General features: G+C 35.4%; 1 protein-coding gene across 1 annotated transcript in view; it reads right to left on the reverse strand.

The window, feature by feature from the left end:
* Positions 1-23733, reverse strand: part of LOC107284570 (CUB and sushi domain-containing protein 1) — a 478687-nt gene that overhangs the window by 135100 nt on the left and 319854 nt on the right. Inside the window, exons 22-27 of the mRNA XM_029283474.1 lie at positions 16588-16714; positions 14056-14258; positions 10678-10869; positions 6942-7080; positions 3470-3657; positions 1005-1199 (exon numbers count right to left, since the gene is read on the reverse strand). Of these exons, the coding sequence (XP_029139307.1) occupies positions 1005-1199; positions 3470-3657; positions 6942-7080; positions 10678-10869; positions 14056-14258; positions 16588-16714 (1044 nt within the window). The remainder of the gene's footprint in view (positions 1-1004; positions 1200-3469; positions 3658-6941; positions 7081-10677; positions 10870-14055; positions 14259-16587; positions 16715-23733) is intronic.

The raw sequence follows: 23733 nt of genomic DNA on the forward strand, positions 1-23733 counted from the left end.
GAGTAGCAACTTCTTTTGTGGCTGCAGTGAGGCACTTTTGTGGTTGATTTTTTGGACTGAGGTGAGGCATTTTTGTCCATATCTCAAATCCATTCTACAAGACCATGAAACTATTTATATGGAGCAACATTCTGTTTGTATTGATCCCTTAAATAAATTAGCTACACGACACAATATTTAGGTATCTAACATAGAAAGTTTCAAGTCCAAATCACAGAGGCTTTGGATGAACTGTTTTCAAGATCTAAGTACCAGGCTAGGAACAGCTCCTCTGTGGGCTTACAACACTGACTTGACATAGGATGCTGTCTTACAATTGATCATATTATTGTTCACCTTATCCAAAATTCTCTAAGTTCTTACTATTATCAAGATGTCTCTGGTATTATAATACTGAATCTACAAATGTCTACATATATAACATATAGTGCATTTAGAAAGTATTTAGACCATCTTCACTTTGATTAAGTTTGTTATATGCAGTGCATTCAGAAAGTAACAAACAAAATGTTTTGTTTGTTACTTTCTGTATGCACCATATCAGTGGTGGGAGTCAAATATGTGAACAACCGGTTCTCTGTGTGGATGCCGCTTCTGGAAGTCCGTTCTGGGCCTGGGCAACAAAAAATTAGCTACCGGTTCTGCAGAAGTGGTCCAAACTGGCTGAATCCCACCACTGCACTGTATATTCCGTAGATATAAAATGGGCCTAATGAAATTCTCAAGGTTTTTTAAATTAAAAAAAAGGAAACTGATGATTTTTCCAGATTATCCCATGCACATATTTTACTGCAAGCCCTCCTATTACTCCCCTCCCCCATCAAAACCTCTGAATTTTCTTTTGTAATTTCATTTTAAATGGCAATAATAGACATGGGAGCTAAAATAAATAAGAAGGAAAACAAGAGTAATAATATTGTCAAAATGCCAAAATAGAAGGAACAATGAGAATAGTTGTACTAATACAATTTCTCATAACCCCACTCCCCAGGAAACATACATACCACTACAAAATGGCAAGACTCTGTTCCATGCAGGTTTTCCATCAACACCAATCACACAAGTGACAGTAGAAGGATCAATAATCTTGTAACCTGAATCACACTGATAAGTAATACTTGACCCAAGTTTAAAGTCTGTTCCAACTCTGGTTCCATTCATTATGTTGCCGGGGTCAAAACATGCTTCCCGTGGTTTTTCTAATGAAAAAGAGAAAGAGGGTTAAGATTCTCTTTAAAATAAAATAGAGGAATCAAGTTGAATCAATATAATACACTCCAGAATGATAGAGGTTACTAACAGTTTTCTTAATTCCTATCTCACTTTCATCTAGCTGAGTAAGTTTGTCTGTCCATCCATCCATCCATTCATCTTTTTCTTTCCCAAGTAGATTTGGATTATTAGAATTTAATCTGATATTACTATTACAACTGCACATAAAGACAATATTGCTTATGAAGATACATTTCAGACAAAATTTCAGTTATGATTTGGGGTCTGAGATTGCTTTGGTCAGCTTAGTCAGCTGAACTAGCTGAGAAACTAGAAGACTTAACAGTTTTCTTGGATCTATCATATTTTTCAACATCACCAACTATAACATCCTTTTGAATAACCAATCAGAAAAGGATTTGAAAGCTTTTAATGAATATAATATTTGCAAATATTTGCAAGTAATTTTTCCACAGCAAAAAAATAGCTTGCATGTTTAGTTACTGCTAATATTCAGTATACATTTCCTGATAGTTAAGTCCCATTGAACTTGATGGGACTGACTTTTGAGTATATAGTATAGGTTATTATTGCAACAGAAATTACAATTTTCATAAGTCAAGATTATAAAAATCCCTGCATTTTTAAGAATTTATATTTAGCAGTATCTGCAGAATAGCGACTTTTTGAAAGCTTCATGATTAAATATCAATAAAGATGGCAATATATTTGCTCATTTCTACAATGCTAAAGCAAACAAACAAATTTATTTGGGGGTGGCCTTTTAAAAATCGTGGTTATGTTTGTCATGAACATTTTATTTATTTTTATTTGCGACGCATTAGGATTTTGCTGCTTAGAAAAAAAATCTTGTGCTACTTAGAAAAAAAATCTTGTGAATTCTAAGCAATATAGTAATTTAAGCAAAACTAAATAAATTAGCCAATGAGCTAAGCAAAATTGCACTACGGAGCATTCTTATGGCAAAAAATCAAATAGCATTATATAATTGCACATATTATAAGTAGTAATGAATATCTGTCAGAAAAAAATAAAGATATATTTTATATAGTGAAAAAACTCATTTTATATTAAACGAAAAAGTATATGCACTCCTTAAACAATTTGCGCCCAAATTGCAGATATGAGTATATTATATATTCATAAATATTAAAATAACTCTCAGTTAATATGGAAGGCCTTACTTGCCTTTAAACATCTTTTATCCTACCTGTATGTAATTTGACTAATTCTTTAGAGAACCATACATCTTTTTGAAACCAGTGAGATGTTTATAGTTTGTTGCTTTTCAAAACTGGTTTGAAACTGAGAATTTCTCTCCCCCCTCTGTCCCCCATTTGTATGCAGATGGGAAAAAGTAAATATTTGGGAAAATAGGAGAATGTCTAAAGAAATTATCTCATTCAAATGGAAAATTTAAAGAAAACAGCAGTCGAAGACTGGACTGAACCTAAGAGCAAACCAATCATGGTGAAACAGTTAACTTTCATTCACTGAGAAACCAAATTAAGAGCAAGCCTAATTATATAAAAACAAAAGACAAAAGGCACAACCAGCTTGCCCAGAAGGAAGGGGCAGACTAAAAAATAAATAAAAGTTTTGAAGCTTCTCTTATAAATAATGCTAGTCTGTGAATAAGCAGAGATCTAGAAATGCAGTTTGGTATTAGCTTTCAAATTCCTTCAATAAATATTATTTATTCTCAGTTCTTGGATTTTCTTGTGAGCTATCTAAATGATTTCAGCCCAGCCTCCAGATGAAACTTGAAAGTAGTTACAGAAAAACATTAACCATTTCTAAATTAGCATTGAAATAAGTATAAATGTAATGTTAAACTATGAATAATAATAGAGAGCCCTGTTTATGTTATTTCTAAATAAGCTGGCTGCAACACTTTCGATATAAAACACATTTTTGTAATGTTTGAGACTACTTTATAAAATATATGCAGTACAATTAAGCTAAGAATAATTTATAAAATCAGTCCAATATAACTAAGATAAGATTTTTTTCTGAACGTAGTAGGCAATCATTTTAATGATGTTATCTTTGAGCACTATTCTAGAAAGTGCCATTAATAATATTTGTCACTATGGGTGATTAGTAATCCAATCCCATATCAGTATTGCTAATATTGCTACAAATCTACACAAACTTCATCTTCATTAAAACTGGATATAAAATAGATGGACTTCATATTGTATAATATGGTAAATATGTATTGTTTTAAATTTACCTTTATAGTCAATGGCAAATCCTGCCATGCCAACTGAAGCATCACTCCGAAATGCCAAGAACAGATTATTGCCATTGCTCTCTATTCTATCTGGGGCCTGGGAACCTTGAAAACTGCCAATCAGAGGGCTGTTAGAATCTCCTCCTTCATAAATATGCAAAAAATCATAACTAGGTTCCATGTTGAAACTGAAATAGAAAACGAAGAAAATAAAATATCTCTGGATTTGGGGGAAAAGAAAAAGATATCACTGACAGAAATGTTCCAATTATTTTTCCTTTAACATTTGTATTTATTTCTCACAAAAAGATTCCAAACAGCAATCTATACATGGTAATTTATACTCTATAATTCTGTAATTGATTTCCATGTCTTCTGTTCATTCCTTTTTCTTCTTTATTTCCATGAGCCAAATTTTGGCATAAATAGTAGTTCTGCTTCTAAGGCTTTCATCAGTCTTTTCTAGATTATAAAAGAAGAAATGGAAACTTGTATCACAGTGGCCTGACAGTTCCTGCCCCTTCTAATACCAGCAGGAAAGTATTGGGTGGTTGGGCACTAACACTAAATCTTATTTGCCCAACATTGATCACAAATGTCATATGAGAAAAGTGGAACCAGTAGACACTATTTTCTTTAAAATATGCACAAATATTTGAAATACATTTCACGGAAAGTAGTTGTAACAGTTTCCAGGGCATGGTCCCTCATGGATGCAAACTACTCAGACAGATTAATAGCTAATCAGATAAAATTTATTTAAGTCCAGATAAAATAATATGAGGTTTTGATGGAGAAGGGCTGATAAATATTTTCCAGAATATTTCTTGTGCTTTAAACCTTTGATTTTATAGGTAGTGACTTGGGAATACAACCATTTCAATTAAAAAAAAAATACTTTGGGGTAGACATATAGGGTTTATATAGTCAATACTATATATAAAACACATGCATGCATTTATGAATGATATCCTAATTAACATTGTTAAGTAATGTTTTGGTTTTTGATTTTTTTTAATACTGCAACTGTTACCCATTAACTGGTTGATTTAATTGAAGAAGAAAATAGTCAATCACTGGGAATTGAGGAGAAAAAAAGTTGTTCCCCTTCAACTGGGAATATTTGAAGGATTATTATGGATCTTCTGTTATCACTTTGCATATGATAAACAAAATAAAAATGCAAAAAAAATAGTTGAGGTTGATATTTTTATCTTGTTTTTCAATTTTTGCACAGGTACTTCTCATTTAATGACCAAAATTGGGACTGACAAATTGTTAGGTGAAGCAGTCACTAAATGAAACTGTGACATTGTTTTTGATCTTTGCTTTACAGACCTGAAAAGTCATGAATGTGAAGATTGGTTATAAAGTTACTTTTTCATTAACTTATAACTATGAAGGAGGCAGTTGTTAAAGTACTACTTGTAAACCAGAGGTCCCCAACCTTTTGGGCACCAGGGACCGGTTCCATGAAGAGAGGTTTTTTCGCAGACCAGAGGGGGCATGGTTTTGTGTGCTGTCTGCATCCCAAGAATGGGGCTTTGCTTGTTTGTGCAGACTGGTTGCTAGCATGCTACGGACCAGTACTGGTCCATGGACTGGGGGTTGGGGACCCCTGCTGTAAACTGTCCAGACTCATTTTGAATTGGGTTGCCATATATATTGAACAAATAAATAAATATAAACAATCAATCAAATGTCCTTAAAAAAATCTCACTTTGAAAGGCACCTTGCTCTAAAAGCCTAATGAAATAGCAGCATTTTTGTTGCATTCATAAACTCTAAATACTTAGGGGCTGTCTAGACCTAAAGAATAGCACAAGAAGGATGAGATTGCTTAGCCCCTACTCCTCTAACATCTGAAGAAAAAGGGAGTATGCACCTCAATTCTCCAGCTGACCACAAATCAGTAGGCAGATTCTCCTTGGAGAAAAAAGTTCCTATTAGTAACATAATTCAATGTTATAACTCAAAACCAGGACTTTGAATTGTACTCAGAAACATACAGGTAACCAATGTAATGAACAAAATATAGGGCTAAGCTGTTAAAATGGCTTCTACCCAGTAGCATGTGGGCTGCCATATTTCACTACAGATGAAGTTTCTGGATAATCTTCAAATGCAGTTCAAATGGAGCATATTGCAGTGATCCAGTTTTGAGGTAATGAGGGCATAAGGGATAAGAGATGTCCCACATCAAAAAGAGCCACAGGTGGCACACTAGCTAAAGCTGGACAGAATCTGCCCTTGGTGCAGCATCTACTTGGTAATCAAGTCGCATTGCATTTGTCAGAAGCACTGAGGCACCTCCAGGTTGAAAAGATTAGCCAGTGACATAACTGTTGCCCGGGGGATACCCATTTAGGTGCTCCTTTCATTGCTCTGGCAGGAGCCGGAGGAATGACGAGAGCTCACCCCACCCCACACAGCACTCAGGTCTCAAACACGGGCTTGCTAACTTCCAAGCCAGCATCCTAACCACATGAGCCATCGCGCTCCTTGATAATCAAGTAAAAATTATGAATTAAACTAAGATTATATTGAACTTGTCTCCTGGTGATCATATCCATGCAGTTTTCTAGCTCGTGTTCTGATAGTGGTTTATCAGTGTAAATTAGACTATTTATAAAATATTTCAATATACTGTTTTTCACATCACAAGTATATGGTAAGTTTTTTATTTTTATAAGTTTAATTAATGAATTTACTTAATTCAGCCATATAATCATGTAAGAAAGTAAGAAATTCCACTACACAAAACCAGGCTTAGTTTAGAAATTTTAGTATGTTTACATGAGGTTTCATTTTGGTCATGCAATGAATTGTTTATAGAACCTTATTAAAATATTAGTTTTTGCATCTGGGATTATGAAAGGAGTTAAGTGGAAAATTAAACTATTGAATCCAGCTATTGCATTAGCACTTTCAAATTATGACAGCTTTCTTTAACATAATTGTTTTTTTTCTCTCTGACACTATACGAGATAGGATATATCAGGCACTACTATAATTTGATCACAGGAAAAAAGTAGAGAGAGGCAGAAACCATATGCCTTCTGATGAACATAAGATTAGATGGATCCTTTAGTGACTCATATATTTTTCTCATGTCATTATTTGTTTTATGTGTCATGAAGCACCGATGTAGATGTAAGGCATAGATAGGCAGCAATTAGCTTCCAAATTTCATTTTTTCAGCATGCCCCTCCCCCGATTATTATTGTTGAACACTCTTAAGATAGTTTTTCACCATATTAAAATGGGCAATCCTGAAAATTACAATATTTATGCCCTAAAGGTGGCATGCTATAAAAATAACAAAACACACCCCAAATACTTCTTAAAAATTCAGACCTCCATTATTCAGCCCTGCCTATGGCATAGTTTTAAAAAGTAATTAGCTAGGCTCACTAGTATATTGTGCAATTTTTGAATGTGACATTCTTAAAGAAAAAAAAAAACATAATACCTTCTGAATATCAAAGCAATGACAAAATCAGGGTTTACTTTTATTCTCCAGTCACATTCCTTCCCTGGAGGATACGGCTGTGGATAGTTTGGTGATAAAATAACACCTGCTGGACCTGTAAGATTTCCACCACATGCAGCTGTCACACAGGAGAGAATAAGAAAATAAAAATGATCACATGTCAAAACTGAGGACTGGAAACTGTCAAAATAATTTAGGTTCTTATACATTTCTTTCTGACACCTTATTTTCAAGTATTTATCACAACAATTGTAAGTACAATGAAAACCTCTTATATAAAGAAATGTGTAAGTACAGTATTTATTCTCCAGTACGAAAGTTCTTCCCTTAGGCATGTGAAGTTCATTTAATAAAGCAGCCCAATAATGAAGTTAGAGCCTCCAGACATTTCTCTGCTTGACTGGATAAAGACTGGGAGAGGAAAAGAGCAGAATGGAGAGATGTTTGCATCTACCTGCCCTTTTGTATATATCTGGAAAAATAGTTTCTATTCTACTATGTTCAAAAAGAGATGTTGAATTTAGGCTAATTCTCAGCCTTGTCTAAATGTTTGCTGCATTGGACAGCATAGCAGAAAGCAAGAACAGAGAGTGGCCTTTGGATCCAGTCTCTTTGTCAAAGGACCGAAATCCTGTTTATTCTCCTTTGCAGCTTTACAAGATTAGACTTTCACAAAGTTGGAAAGCACAAGCTATGTAGCCTTAAAGAAGGTGAGAGGCAAAGTACTATGCAGAATTTCCCTATCCAAGACAGAATCTTTTCCTGATTTAGAGGGACACAAAGAAGAAGCCTGTGCTCCTTGGGATATTTCCCCAGCTGTCAAAGGATTACAGTCTAAATTGTCAGAGTAAACAGCTAACATAATCTGCAGATTTCTCTCACTTATTCTTCCCCCCCCCTGTCTTTCTCTATTCAAATATCTACATCTAGATCTCCAAGCAACAATGAGAATGTCTATTACGTTCTGAGGTGATAGAGACAGATCAATTATATGAGATAATGAAGAAAATAAAACCGATATAAAAATAATAAAATCGGTTGGAAAATGATCCTTCAAAGGAAAATGTAAGTAACAACAGTAACAGAACCATTTCATATGCATTACCTAAAACCTGAAGAAAGAGGAGGGGCTAGTTATGAAGCATCTATTATATCGGTATAGAAGCAGACCAATTTGGTATTAATCTATGCTGAAATGACAATGCTTAATCAATTTGCTTAAAGGTAAGAGAAGGGATATGGGAAGAAGAGATCTTTTGTTGTATTTGATAAGATGGGAAGTTACTAAACTTGTTTATACTTGTTATGAAATATACCACTTCACCCCTTATGAAAGTGGAAAGACACTTTGTTATGTATTTCTTCTTCTTTATTATTTCTGTTCTTCCTTTTCTATTCTCTATTCTTTCCTTTTTTCTGCCCCTTCTACTTTTTCTATTTATTCTATTTTTAATTTGTATTAGTCTTTGATGTTGTAATTATAATCTTTAATAAAACTATGATTAGAAACAAGGGGAACATTGCACAGTTCCCTGTCAGGTAAAGAACTAAATTTTAAATCATACATTTAAAATTGGGGTTCTTGTAAACAGTAGGAATTAACATTTATAATTTTCATTAGCGTAACAATAGTAGTCAACCCATGGTGTTATTATCTTAAAAAAACTGGGTCAAACATAACAACATACTTCTTCTCTAGGTTTTTATTCTAACAAAATCTCAAAATTCTTCTAATATTTTCCAGCAAGAGATCATTCTGGATCCTGAAAGACTGTAATTTAAGCTATGAAGCTGTTAATTTAAACGGTTGATTTAAAACATCTTCTGGCATCCTAGTTCATACGAGGACATCTCCAAATGTGGAAATCCAATCCTTATCAAATCATCAAAAAATTCATCTTGTCCATTGCAGTAACAGTTTGACCTCCCAAATCAAATTCTTCAGAATTTAAAAATATTCTGAGGCTTTCTAAATACCCAGTCCAGGATTAACAGAAAATAAGTCCCCATAGAGAAAAAGAAACAGATAACCTGTTTCTTCTAAGAATCCCTGGGTATGCGGTATCACTGACTTTTGCTTCACCTTGGCTAAATATGGGATGTTGGAAAAAAGCAAATAAATATTCAAGGTAGTTGAGTTTGTAACTTCTTAATGCAAGGATCTCAGTAACAGCTCTTTAAGCTCTTTAAGGTGGTAGGCATTTTTTTCTGATAGGAAAACTTATGATTTCAGGAAAGGCTGGCAGGGTGGAATCCAGGAACCCTGAGCATGCTAAGTAGGAATCTTATAGGCAAAAAGACCAGTTACATGAATTATGGCAAGCAGTTATATTAATCCAAACAGATATTTAAATGGTGGACAAGAGCTCAGGAATAGCATTTCCCAAAATGGTATGAAGACCAGCTTGAATCTGGATTAAAAAAAATCATAATAAGTGATGCAAATTGCTCATAATGGACCTCAGTTGTACTAATGCACCAGCTGGTTCTACCAAAGACCATGTCATTTGGTTCATAGCTAAAAGGTTGGCTGGGTTTCTGCAAATGAAGTCAGAGACAATCTATTGTTTCTGCCTATTTCTAATTAGGCTTTGTAATGATTACTGCATGGGTGTCAAACTCGATCGCATCATGAGATGTATCATGACGTATTGTGTTATTTTTTGCCTTTGCAGAGCCAGGGTGGGCGTGGCCTGAAAGTGATGCATCCGGCCCACTGGCCACTAGTTTAACATCCCTGATCTACTATATCTATCAGCTTAGTCACTAAAACAGGCATGTCAAATTGCTGGCCTGCGGGCCGGATGCATCACGCTGAAACTGCACCCACCCCATTGCCAGCAATGGGGGAAAAGTTGTGATACATCACGTGACGTCGTGAGTTTGACATGCCTGCACTAGAATGTAGCACAATTGTTCAAGTTCTCCTTTCAGTCTGCTCTTCTCTGTCACTACTTCCAAGATTCTCAGGCATGTCCCCTATTTAGCTAAACAAAATGTGAATATTAATTTGCCCTAACAATTTCTATATTTTGAGAAAATAATTTACAAGAAATCTAACAATACTTTAACCAGTTTCCTATTTCAGAAGTATTATGGGCATGTCTTAAAGCTGACGCCAACTGTACATTGTTAATAAAACCATTCTGGATTAGGGTAAAAAGAAATACCAACAAAGACTACAACTCAACCCTACCAAAATTGCACATTGCTGAAGTTTACATTAAAAGCTGCCATGCAATAGGTGCAACCTTTATGCATTCAGTTATATATCATTGTAAGTTAATATTTGAAGCTCTGGGATCTTCTGTTGATCAGATGGCGTATGTCCCAGATTTTGGTAGTGTATTGCTATTTGAGATAGGATGACAGATTGTCAGCTCTCAAGAGTTGCAAGAAAGAATTAAAGAATTAAATCCAGGTTTTACTGTCTTCTTAAGCTAGAATATATATTGTAATCAGATGCATACTCCAGGAAACTCATATCCAGAGTACCCAATCAAAGGAAATTGAGATTTTAAGAACACAAATAAGCTATCTATGAACAAGTTGTAGTTTATCAGTATTTAATAGAAGTTTATCGCTTCTCATAAATAAGTTGTGAAATTCATAGCTAATGCACGAAATGTAGTATCACCCTGAATGACCACTGAGAATATCATGAGGGAGTATACTTGAATTTAACTCAAAGGTGCCCAACATTTCATCTCAATACCTAGACATGTTGGTGCATCAGGCTGCCAAAAGAATCGATTGTTCAGTTGTACACAAGTAATTTTATCCTCTCCTTGTAGTTGATACCCTGGGTCACACTGGAAGGTGATTGTATCTCCAGGCTCTCTGCTGTCTCCATATCTACTTCCATTCTGTGGGGTCCCAGGATCATTACAAGTAGATGCAACTGATGCTGCAAAGAAATCATGAAACGAAATGTATTAGAGAGACATGTTTTGAATATTGAAGACTTTGTATTGCATCACACATTTTATAACACCAGCATCGTATACCATTATTTGTCTAAGTTTGGAAGGAAAGTTATTAGGTAGGATTGCTTTTCTAGGAAACTGCCTGCTCTAATACATCATATTAGACTTGATTTTCTTCCAATTATCTCTATAAGGAAAAGAGATGGAGAGATTGAATGCTGGAAAATAATCTCAGTGTGTTTGAAATAAATACTGAGCAGGCATAAGATGTATGGACTGCATGCTGCCATTCCACAAATAACCAAAACAATAAAGAAAAATCATGGTGCAGAAAGCAAGGCTGACTGGACATAGCCTTTCTTTGATTTTATTTTTTCCCTGGAAAGGTAAATGTCAATAAACTGGCAATGAATTAATGATAGGAGCTTGAATATTTTAAGACCAGAAATCTTCTATGGCTAATGGAAATTTAATACCTACCTACACCTAGCAACATTTCCATGCTTTAATAGGTAATATTTAGCCAGTACCTCAGGTTCAAAGCCAGAACATGGAGGATAAAGTGAAGAGGCAAAACTATTCTCATAACTTTATAAACCATGGTTTACAAAGATAGGAATGTTACATCTAAAATTGCCCAATGTTTGGATTAGACTTTATTTTATGTCATAAACTATAATAGGAAAATATATATTTTTTAAAAAATCATATTTTCCAAAGGTATCCCTACTATTTACTGACACTGAAGCAAACCACAATGATGCCATGTACATAGTGAATTCATCATATACTGTATATCAGACATGTCAAACTCGCGACATCATGTGACGTCGCGCAACATATCGGGCCGGTTTTGCCATTGCCGGCAATGGGATGGGCATGGCTTCTGGATGATGTGTCCGGCCCATGGGCCGGCAGTTTGACACCCCTGCTGTATATGCTATCATTAAGTACTTGCCTCTCTGTCCTTGGGGTCTGTTGGCTGCTTAGTGTGCTGATGATTTAAATATTACTTGGCTAGACATTTTATGGCTATTTCATATTCTGATTCATTGTTCAAGATATCACAGTATTAATTATATTTTTGTATCTACCAATCTCACCTGCAAAACTATAGTTTTAGAGTGTTGAGACCTATTCCGTGCATTTCATGGTCTATGTTTATTAATGCCTACCAGATGGGAGACAAATGACAATTTTGTAATAAAAGTCATTCAATACCTACTTAAAAAAGGTAGAACATCAAGCACAGCATGGCTTCTAGAATTCTTTCCAACATCTTTCCTGGCAACAGCAACAGGAATATATTTTAAATGATGACTTGACTGCTTTTTGGAGTGCTTGGTTCACTGGTTGCAACATCTCAGGGTCACATGACTGCAATTTGCATTTTTTTTTTTGCTGGTTTCCAGTATTTTGTGCTGGTTTCTGGCAAAATGCCAACCATTTGAGAGAATGGCTTTGCACTTGCAACCATGTGATTCGCTTAACAACTTTCATAAAAAGGTTAGGATATTGGGTCTAGTTATGTGGGTGCCTCAATGTATGACCATCACAACCTATGCTGAAATTGCAGTCCCAATTGCAGTCATAAACCATGGATCTCTTGGTTCAGAAAGTGGTGGTAGGAGGAGAGAGTGGAAGGTGCAAATCAGCAAAATAAAAGTCTGTCAATTAACTTGCAACAAATTAACGATAGGAGCTTGAATATTTTAAGACCAGAAATCTTCTGTGGCTAATGGAAATTTAATACCTACCTATACCTAGCAACATTTCCATGCTTTGATAGGTGATATTTAGCCAGTACCTCAGTTTCTAATAAGATTTCTAATAACTAGCTTAAATACATTTAACCCTGCAGAGTAAAGGTCAGGGATGCATGCTGAACTCCATTTTATATCCTTTTAGACATGATTAAATGGTAATTAAGTTTTAATGAAAAGTGTTAGGCTGATAACAATTAACATAATCACACCAGTCAGTTCATGTCCTCATAGTGTTTTACATGCTGTGCTGCTCAGACAAGACAATGGCTCTTTGATGGGGTCCAAACATTTTGTGATTAGAAGACATTTGCATTTCTCTAGTAAATCTTCTCTGTTTGTGTATTTAATGGCAGACAACAAAGCATATCAAAACAACTTGCGTATATGCAAATAGATAACATAAATATGTCATCATAGAAGACATCAATCTCAGTGTGTATGTGTGTGAGTGTGTGTGCCTGTGAGTATAATCTAGTTTGTAGACCTCCTCCCTCCATCAGAAAACAGAACATGGGACAGATATGTAGTCCAACAGATTAATTTTAAATGTTTTATTTACTTTTTATTTATTTGTCCCACCCTTATTATTTTTAAAAAAATAATTTAAGGGGGTGAACATATCCAACACACCTTGGGCTGAGAGAGAAAGGCTGGCCCAAGGTTACCCAATCAGATTTCATGGCTAAAGGAGGACTAGAACTCATGGTATCCTAGTTTCTAGGCTAGCAACTTAAGTACTAGACTACATTGGCTCTCAATTCCTTATGAAAATTCCTTATAAAGATGTTTTTTAAAAAAATCCCCCAAACAAAAACAGCAGTAGCTTATTTTCAAGGAAGATAGGTGGGCTGATACACAGCTGTGAGACCATAATTATTTTTCAGCCCTGAGCCATGTGCTTAATAATTGCCGCTTTGCCCTAGCACTCCACCTTCCTCATTAACCCATCCAACTTTACATAGGCCCCTGCTAAGAAATCTACAGCAAAACAAAGGAGGAAATCCAATCAGAAGACTAATGGCAGCATCCCAGAAGTCTGAAATCAACACCACCTACGTTCTGTTTCTAATAATTAATTAAACAATGCCTTGTTGCTAAATATTAAAGACAGGGTTTGGGTTACTGAATTCAATAATAATGACAAGAAAAAGAACAAGAACAACAAATCATCTCATATTTGCATGGTGATCTTGCTTTATTCTATCTGCATAACAACAAGCTGTGAGATAGAGGTTGGGTTGAGAGAGAATTGCTGGGCCAAAGTCATCTAGTGAGTTTTTGTGGATAAAGGACTTAAACACCGGCTTTGCCCATAAAGAGACTCTGGAACATTATCACTATAAAATCTATTTTCACAAAAAGCAACCAAGAAGTATGTAAGGATAATACAAGTTCACCTACTTGAAAACTGGATAGAAAAGCCAGATTTGCTGATAAAGAAGTCACTGTCAAATTGTAAGGTCAGTGAATTGAAAGTGCTGTAAATGTCTTCAGGAAGAGCTGAACCACTCCACTCTTTCAGCAAAATGTTGCTTTCAATGGGACCATCCCAGACTTTGAGGATGTCATGACCCACCTCAGTATCAAAAACAATAAAATGCAGACTGGAAATGAAAAAGGAACATGCAATATAAGTTAGCCTAATAATCACAGATTGGGTTATTTGCTAAGATCTACTCTGGCGGTCTTAGAATTACTTCTTTTAGGCATCATATAATACTACGGTTAAATACGTAATCTGTTACATGTCAGAATGTGGACATTGGAACATGATGCTGATATCCATAAACCTGCAACAAATCAGGACACAGACTACCTTAATTAAAAAAAGTCCACCAGATCCATACTGCATAATTCACTATTAAAAAGTGATCATAGTGTTTTTTTTAAAGACATCTGCTGTAAAATTTCCAGGGGATTATGCTTTTATTGAAATAGTCACAGTTGCTGGCTGTACAGTAGTAACATTTTAGAATTAAAGATACAAATTAAACATAATATAATTAAATAATTGAATTAATTAAATAAATATTTCACACCATACTAGCTAAACTTTAACAACTTATTAACTTTCTAGTAATTTCCAATTTGTATCTTTTCTGTTCATTTCTTAGAAATTACATCCAAAATGCTTTCTGTGCTTTTCTGTCTCTCCTTCAGCTGAAATATGCGCACTTTCCTTGCTGTGAAAATGTACTTTATAATGATTGCAATGTATTGCATAAGTAACCATAACAAGATTATTATGTTGGTCAGCTCTGATACTGCTTTTTACTTCTAGTGATGCCATTAAAATTAGATTCAGCATTCATGTATCCCCTCCTCTCTTTTCTTCCTTTGCAGTTTAAAATCAAAACAAAAAGAAAGGTCGGACTCTGGAAGAATATAATTGCTTAACTATATAGTTTAATCTTATGGATTTCTTTATTGATACAATGATTTGAAGCACGATCCTAAATTAATTTACTGAATCTGAATTCTATAACTTATTATTTATTTATATTTTATATTATCTTTTGAATAGGACCTCAAGGTCCCTCTGTCTTGCTCCCTCATCCTGTTTCTCCCAAAAACAATAACCCTACAAAATGGGTTCGTCTAAGGAGAATGCGATTGATCCACATGTCAGCTCATCTCATTCAGCTCCATAACCAGGATACCACATTGGTTCTATCTAGAACTGTTTATGTCAATTATCTTCCCTTAGGTTCATTAAGATTCATCAGTATCAATCCATGATTTAGGAAATGTACATTAATCACTTATTTTGCTCTATGCATAAAACTACATAATAATTAATTATAATAATAATAATAAAGTTGGAAGGGACCTTGGAGGTCATCAAGTCCAACCCCCTGCTCAGGCAGGTAACCCTATACCATTTCGGACAAATGGCTGTCCAGTTTCTTCCTAAAAACTTCCAGTGTTGGAGCATTCACTGCTTCTGGAGGCAGATTGTTCCACTGGTTAATTGTTCTAACTGTCAGGAGGTTTCTCCTTAGTTCTAGGTTGCTTCTCTCTTTGGTTAGTTTCCATCCATTGCTTCTTGTCCTGCCTTCAGGCACTTTGAAAAATAGCTTGACTCCCTCTTCTTTGTGGCAGCCCCTGAGATATTGGAACACTGCTATCATGTCCCCCCTCGTCTTTTTCTTCATTAAACTAGACATACCCAATTCCAGCAGCCGTTCCTTATATGCTTTAGCCTCCAGTCCCCTAATCATCTTTGTTGCTCTTCTCTGTACTCTTTCTAGAGTCTCAACATCTTTTTTACATCGTGGTGACCAAAACTGGATGCAGTATTCCAAGTGTGGCCTTACCAAGGCATTGTAAAGTGGTATTAATACTTCACATGATCTTGATTCTATCCCTCTGTTAATGCAGCCTAGCACTGTGTTGGTTTTTTTGGGCAGCCGCAGCACACTGCTGGCTCATATTTAAATGATTGTCCACTAGGACTCCGAGATCCCTCTCACAGTTACTAGTATTGAGCAAGGTACCCCCTATACTATACCTGTACATTTGGTTTTTCTTGCCTAAATGTAGAACCTTACTTTTTTCACCATTGAATTTCATTTTGTTAGATAGTGCCCAGTGTTCATGTCTGTCCAGATCCTCCTATATCTTAACCCTGTCTTCTGGAGTGTTGGCTATTATTCCTGCCAGCTTGGTGTCATCTGCAAATTTGATGAGTTCCCCATCTATCCCCTCATCAAATCGTTGATGAACATGTTGAACAGCACTGGGCCCGGAACAGAGCCCTGGGGCACCCCACTACACACTTCCCTCCATGTAGATGTGGTTCCATTGAGTACCACACGCTGAGTACGGCCGGTCAGCCAGCTACGGATCCATCTGGTGGTGATTCTGTCTAATCCGCATATTAACAATAAAACATATTGTTAATATGTTTTAATTTGTTGACAAAATGCATACCTAATTGTTCTCCCAGGGTCTGCTTCTATAATCCAAGTGCAGTGCAGATTGTTGTCATATGGAGCTGGATAACCTGGAGAAAGGATACGACCAGAAGTAGCAGCATGAATTCGTCCACCACATTCGGCTGAAAATAAAGGAAATAATACTTTTTTTTTAAGGGAACAGGTTCAGATTGTAAAGTATTTGATATTGTAATTATGTATCATAGTTGATTTAACAGTCTCCATATCTCCTCCCATAACCCTGTGACTGTGAAAAGAGAATATGTGTAAAACATAAAAGACTGTCTCAGTTTGAACTTGACTCTTATTTGTTCTGAAAAGCGTTCTGTCCTTGTCTTCTTTAAGGATGTTTTGTGAACTTCACAGCCTAGCTAATAGTCCTGGAATTGCCCTGTGGTTCCTTCATCCAAGTATTAGACAAGTCTGATCTGGCTTAGCTTCCAAGTTCTGGCAAGTTCTTCTAGATGCTGAATTCACTGCAAAATTCAACCTATTATGAAATTACATGACAAGATTTTCATAGAAGGAAGGAAATTGCCACTTTCTGCTAAACTAATAATACAAGCTCTTCCTGTAAGGAAGCAATAATACAAGAACTTGCTGTAAGGAAGAAATGTTTTAATCATAAAAGGTGCCACAAGGACGTTTGCAAAGTTCTATCTACTTGCCACTTTTGATTCTTACAGCACTAACAGTAATTTCTGATTTCTTCTCGTTACACTCTAAACTCTCAAGCTTGTCAAATCACCAACTTAGAAAGAAAATTTGTTGTGGTTTTCTGGGTCTTTTGGAATAGAACAGATTAGTATTTGGATGGAAGACCTGGAAGAAATATCACAACTACAGACTAGATGAGAAATTCAACAATAATAACAACAAATCAAAACTTCTCAGAAAAAGGCAATAGCAAAAGAATTCCATATTGTTGCCAATAAAACTAATTAGCACATTCAGCATGTTACCCTAAGAAAAGATCTTGACGAAGGACACTATTACTATTTTTTTTTTTACTCTCAAAGGATTATTACTTGACATTATGTGGGTTTGGTAACTGAAGTCATTCTGACACTGTTGGTCATTGTGGGACTGGAAACTCTGGAGTGCAAGAGGGAGCTCCTGGAATTTCTTGATATGGTGAAAATAGAAAATATGGATTAAGGGCAATCCATAACATCCAAGTTAAGTACAGGTGGAACTCTGCAGACATGAAGAAACTAACTCACACAAGAGAACAAACTTCTAAATCAAACACAATAGATGGCAAATGAAAATTCAATTTTGTATTGCTGCTAAATAAGTTGGAAAAACATGGTTCAAACTTATGAAAGCCAGATATAGGTAGCCCTCAGTTAACAATGTTAATTAGGACCACTAAGCAAAGAAGTTGTAAAATACATCATGTGACTGCATTGCTTAGTTATGGCAACCCCAGCAGTTCCCATTGCCATCATTAAGCAAGTTTATTGGGCAATTAAGTCAGGATCTCCTCCCAACTTTTGGTTGGCTTCCAATGTGCAAACATTCACTGGGGAAATTAGAAGTAAGTTGCATGTGTCAAACAACTTGTGAGCAGGCTGGCAGGCAGGCACGTGGCTGTTACAGGATGAAAGAGGATGAGCAAGGGCATGTGAGTGTTTAGCATAGTGCGAGCAAAGGGAGGCTTGGTGTGGTATTTGTGGAGCAGGGGGGGCATACAAGAGTGTGTGATGGCCTGTTGTGGTATGGCATGAGTGAAGCAAGTCTTGGGTGGCAACTGTGGGGCAAGGGAGGGAGCACAACGGTGTGTAATGGGCTGGTATGGCATGGCAAAAGTAGAACTAGGCTTGAGGTAGCTGCTACCAGGTGTAGGAGATTGAGCTATTTGTGACTTTTCCTGCTGGCTTGCCCTTTGACTTGTGGGAGCCTTCAGGGAAGGTCACAAATGGCAATCATTTGACCATGAGACACTGCAACCCTCATAAGTGAAAGCCAGTTGCCAAGCACCCAGATCTCAATGCAAAGATGCTGGGATGGCTTGAACTTTGAGGACCAGCTGTATGTACCATTCATTCAGCTATGTCATAACTTCAAATGGTTATTTAAGAAGTAGTTGTTAACTGAGAACTACCTGTAATGAGATTCACTGAGGTTAGAAGCATTCCTCTACTTATTGAGCAAACTTTCTCAAATAGATCTGGATGCAATGATGTGATAGAAGATGGAAAAGTGCTATCAGACAGGACACTTTTAAGTGCAGATTGTTGAACAAAACGTAAATTATGATGTCAAATAAACTGGTTAAAATCAAAATATGAACTATAATATATATTCTGGAAAGATTGGAGCTAGATATACGTATAATCAAAAGATAAAATCAAAATAAAAACAGATGCATTGTATTTAACTTAAGCAAAAGAGACTTTGGAATCTCTACAGTTTCAAACATGAAAGATCAAAGTGAGTTTCAAAACGAACTATTATGAAAGCCAAAGCAAAATATTAGATAAAAGCCTTGGGCAACAACAAAAGCATAGAATAATTGAATGTAATCTTTCATAATAAAGCAGAAAAGGATTACAAAAGGTATCTCAATCAAGAATATCACAAATACTATATAAGAAAATAATAAGAAAAAAAAGGTAAGAGTTGTTTTAAAGATAAAGAAGAGTTGTGATATTTAACATAACCACAGGAAAAAAAATACAACAAACATAAGTTAAAGGAAGACAGATAGACTACAGTGAAAACGTTTACAAAAAATGTCATAGAATGGATGTCCTGGAGAAAAGATGTTGAGACTCTAGATAGAGTACAGAGAAGAGCAACAAAGATGATCAGGGGACTGGAGACTAAAACATATAAGGAACGGTTGCTGGAATTGGGTATGTCTAGTCTAATGAAGAGAAGGACGAGGGGGGACATGATAGCAGTGTTCCAATATCTCAGGGGCTGCCACAAAGAAGAGGGAGTCAAGCTATTCTCCAAAGCACTTGAAGGCAGGACAAGAAGCAACAGATGGAAACTAACCAAAGAGAGAAGCAACCTAGAACTAAGGAGAAATTTTCTAACAGTTAGAACAATTAATCAGTGGAACAACCTGCCTCCAGAAGCTGTGAATGCTCCAGCACTGGAAGTTTTTAAGAAGAGACTGGATAGCCATTTGTCTGAAATGGTATAGGGTTTCCTGCCTGAGCAGAGGGTTGGACTAGATGACCTCCAGGTCCCTCGCAACTTTATTATTATTATTATTATTATTATTATTATTATTATTATTATTATTATTATTATTATTATTATTATTATTATTATTATTATTATTAAATCAATTCTGTGGTCATTAAGAGTTGAAACCATCTTAATGGCACATAATTAATCAATTGACTATAAAATAAAAGATACATTTGTGGAAAGAAAATATTTTGAGGAACTCATTCCACTGGGGAGTGAGGTACAAAGGTACAACAACCAATAGGTTAGAAAGAACTTGCTACAGGTGAAATACCCATGAAACTATTTAAAACTATATAAGAGATGGCAAAATGTTAACAACTCTACGTCAAGAAATATGCCTAAAGTATGTGAATATTAGAAAGGACTGGTATGTCTATGGAGATTCTCAGTCATCTGAAGAAGAGCTAAAGAAGCTTCTTGGATGAGAAGTGAAATGTCTTCAAAGAAAAACAAGAAAGTCCAGTTGCCTCTTGAAAAAGCACCTTTGGAATGGAAATTCTCTTGCAGTATCTAATGCCTCAGAAAAAAATCCCAGAATTTTGCTTAAGCTCATACAAAGAAGAATAGAGCCATACATGAACAGGCAGGTTCAGAAAAGGAAGGATATCATAAAACCAAATAATACGTATTGATCAAGATAAAAATAATAGCATAGCAAAGCATGCTTTTTTCCTTCCATTTAATCATTTCCATTTCTTTAAGACTGCCTGGACAAATCTCTGCAGTTTTCTTCACAAGATTTTTCAGAATTGGTTTGCCATTGTTTCCTTCCTAAGGCTGAGAGAAAGCGACTGGCCCAAGGTCATCCAGCTGGCTTCCTGCCTATGGCAGGACTAAAACTAATAATTTCTCAGTTTTTAATCTGAAGCCTTGATCACTACACCAAACTGCCTTTCAATATGAGGTTTACCTTTGCTTAATTTACAAAAGTAAGCCATTCTATTGTGTAGATTATCCCAGAATATGGAATATATTAATAATCATGCCTATATATTTCATAATTCTTCTGAAGAATGTTTACAATGAACAATTTGGAATGGTGTTTCCCAGTAGGAAAAGGATAAGTATTTGAATTTTCTCTAAATCTGTTTAATTATTTATTTAAAAAATCTGGCTAGTAAAAACCAACAAGGTAAAGGTAATAATAGACATAAACTATAGCCCTTGGGAAAAAATGAGGATCCTATTATTTTGAATTGAATACTAAAGTTGGATAGATTAATCCTAAAGAAGAAAATAATAATGATCTTCAACAGCCTTATGAATGGTAAGATTATTTCCATGACAATAAAGATCAGAATAGTTTAAGACAATGGATATTCTTCATGATAATGTATGGGTGGGAAGGGTTGACACTGAAAAAGAATGAGAAAAGATAAATGCCTTCAAATATGGATTTGGAGTTAAGTTGTTAAGAGTACCATAGACTGCAAGAAGCACTGATAATTCATCCTGGATCGAATAAAGATTCACTGCTCCCTTGAGGCAATAATCAGACAGCAGAAACTCACACACTTTAGATCTGTGATGAGAATGAATAATGAACTAGAAAAAATTGACTATGCTTGGCAAGATTGAGGAAAGGAGAAGTAAGGGAAGGCAATTGATAAATGAGATGGATGGGATCAAACAAATTACAGGACTGTCCTTGGAAGAGCTACAAGTTGTTAATGGAGACAAGACAAAATGGTGAGAAATTGTCCATGTAGTTACCAGGATGAGTCTGACTTGACAGCACCTAATCAACTTAAACTTTCTCACTAAACTTCACTTGCAGACCCCTCTTTACTCTTCCTATTTGCTAGTCATGTTTATTTAGAAATAATGATATTTTAGGACCATGTGTATAAAAATACTGCTTTAAAAATGTAGTTATAGGTTTCAGTCAAATTAATGTCTTTAAAAACAATTAACAATGACTACAAAATAAAGCCTGGGGTCTTCCTTAATCCAGAGCTGATATTGAATAGCCACTTAATAACAGTGGCAAGGAAAGCTTTTAATCAGATTTGGCTAATTAGTTAGTTACATTCCTATCTGGAAGAAAGGAACCTGGATTTGATGAAATATACCTTGGCAACCTCATTCTAAAAAAAAAATTGTAATTGGTCCAAAATGCTGCAGCATGATTGGCAAGTTGCACCTTATAATCATTATGTTGTGATACCTACAATGGTAGCCAATTGTTTTCCAAGCCCAATTCAAGGTACTCCAGGTACTCAATTTGATATATACAGTCTACATCTAAAATGGGACTCCTTCTGTAGATCCTGTCATGAATCTATCAAACATGAAATTGATTCTGGATAAGGTCCTTATTGTAAAATAAATTGCTATTAGAGCTGATACTGGCCCTCTCCTTATTAGTTTAAGACACGGTTTAAAATTTACATTTCTAATGTAATCTGACTACAGACACTGACTACACATGTATTTTTTTTCTCCAGTTCTCTGCCTCATCTCCTCTCATCTCCAGGCCAGCTGCTTCTTTGTACAAGAAGGGAGGGAGGGAGGGAGGGAGGGAGAGAGAGAGAGAGAAAGAGAGAGAGAGAGAGAGAGAGAACATATCTCTTGTACCATTGGAGCTTGGTTTTCTTGCAGTTATTTTACTACCCAACTAGGTAACATCTTCAGTGCTAGAAAGGAATGGATTTGGCCTTCTAGCAATGAAGAAGTTATTTAGTCAGGTAATGAAACATCTGCAAGCAAAGAACCAAACTCAGAGAGAACCAAGGACTTCATAATTCAACCCTGAGCTACATACCTCTATGTATGGGTTTGTATGGGTATTTGTATGCGAGAGAGAGAAAACAAAAGAGAAAAAAAGAGAGAGAGAGAGAAAGAGAGAGAAAAAATTAGTGAAGTTGTTCCCACTGTAACATCTACAGTTGGAAGATACTCCTTAATAGCTCAGCTTGTTTTTGTCTTTTTTTTTTATGGACAGGTATGCACATTTTCAAGCAGCATTATTTTGAAGCCGCTATCGTTTTCATTTTTTGAGAATGCATATGATATCAAAGCCATATTTTAGATAAAAAGAAGTCAGAATTTTACATTTTGCTTCTATGCCAGCTTTTCATTTTTTTCAATTATAAGAATTAACTTAAAACGAAATGAAGTCCAATGGAGCAGAGAACTTGGAAAGCATCAAGGGAACTGATTGCAGGCAGACTGGTGAACCACAGGCATTAAGTTATAAATTCCTGCAATAAAACAGGAAATGTGAAAACTCCATTTGTATTCCCACAAAAGGTAACCTGATTTATTTCTAAAAAATATGATGGACTTCAAATGAACTCAAAAATAATAGTTTCTTTCTTAATAGATCTGGAATCTTATAGGAATAGGAAACAGTATTTTATTGTTTTTGCTTTTTTTTAATGGTCTTCTATATCAGCTATATACTCAGTCTACAAACAATGGTAAACAATTGCAGATATCAAAACTATATATGAGATTCTACTCCCACAACCCTTGTGAAAGTATTTTCATCAAGTTTATGTCTCAATTTTTTTTAATTGTATTATAAATAAAAAAAACTTTTTTTAAAAAAAGTTTATGTATCAAATCCAGAATGTGAGCAATTTGCATGAACATGTTTATGACTTTTATAACTTAATTTCACTATTTATTTTCTTCTTGTACTACTTGTTCTTACTGTAATGAGAATATGACTGTTTTTCTGCTAATATGCAAATGATATACATATAAATAAAATGGCATTGTTAAAGAATAAATTTATGATTCTTTGCCAAACAAAAGCCCTGCATATGACTAAAGGGAATGTGACAATCCAGAAGAACCCCATTTGTTCCGAAGAGCACTATTTTCATGCTGTGCTAACAAGTAGCGTAAAACAAAAATACTATACATTAAAATTCAACCTAATAAGTAATCAGACCGTCTTCTCCATGACATAGTATTTACACTT

This window comes from Protobothrops mucrosquamatus, unplaced genomic scaffold (assembly GCF_001527695.2).
Source record: "Protobothrops mucrosquamatus isolate PMUCROS unplaced genomic scaffold, P.Mucros_1.0 scaffold103, whole genome shotgun sequence".
Taxonomy (NCBI): Eukaryota; Metazoa; Chordata; class Lepidosauria; order Squamata; family Viperidae; genus Protobothrops; species Protobothrops mucrosquamatus.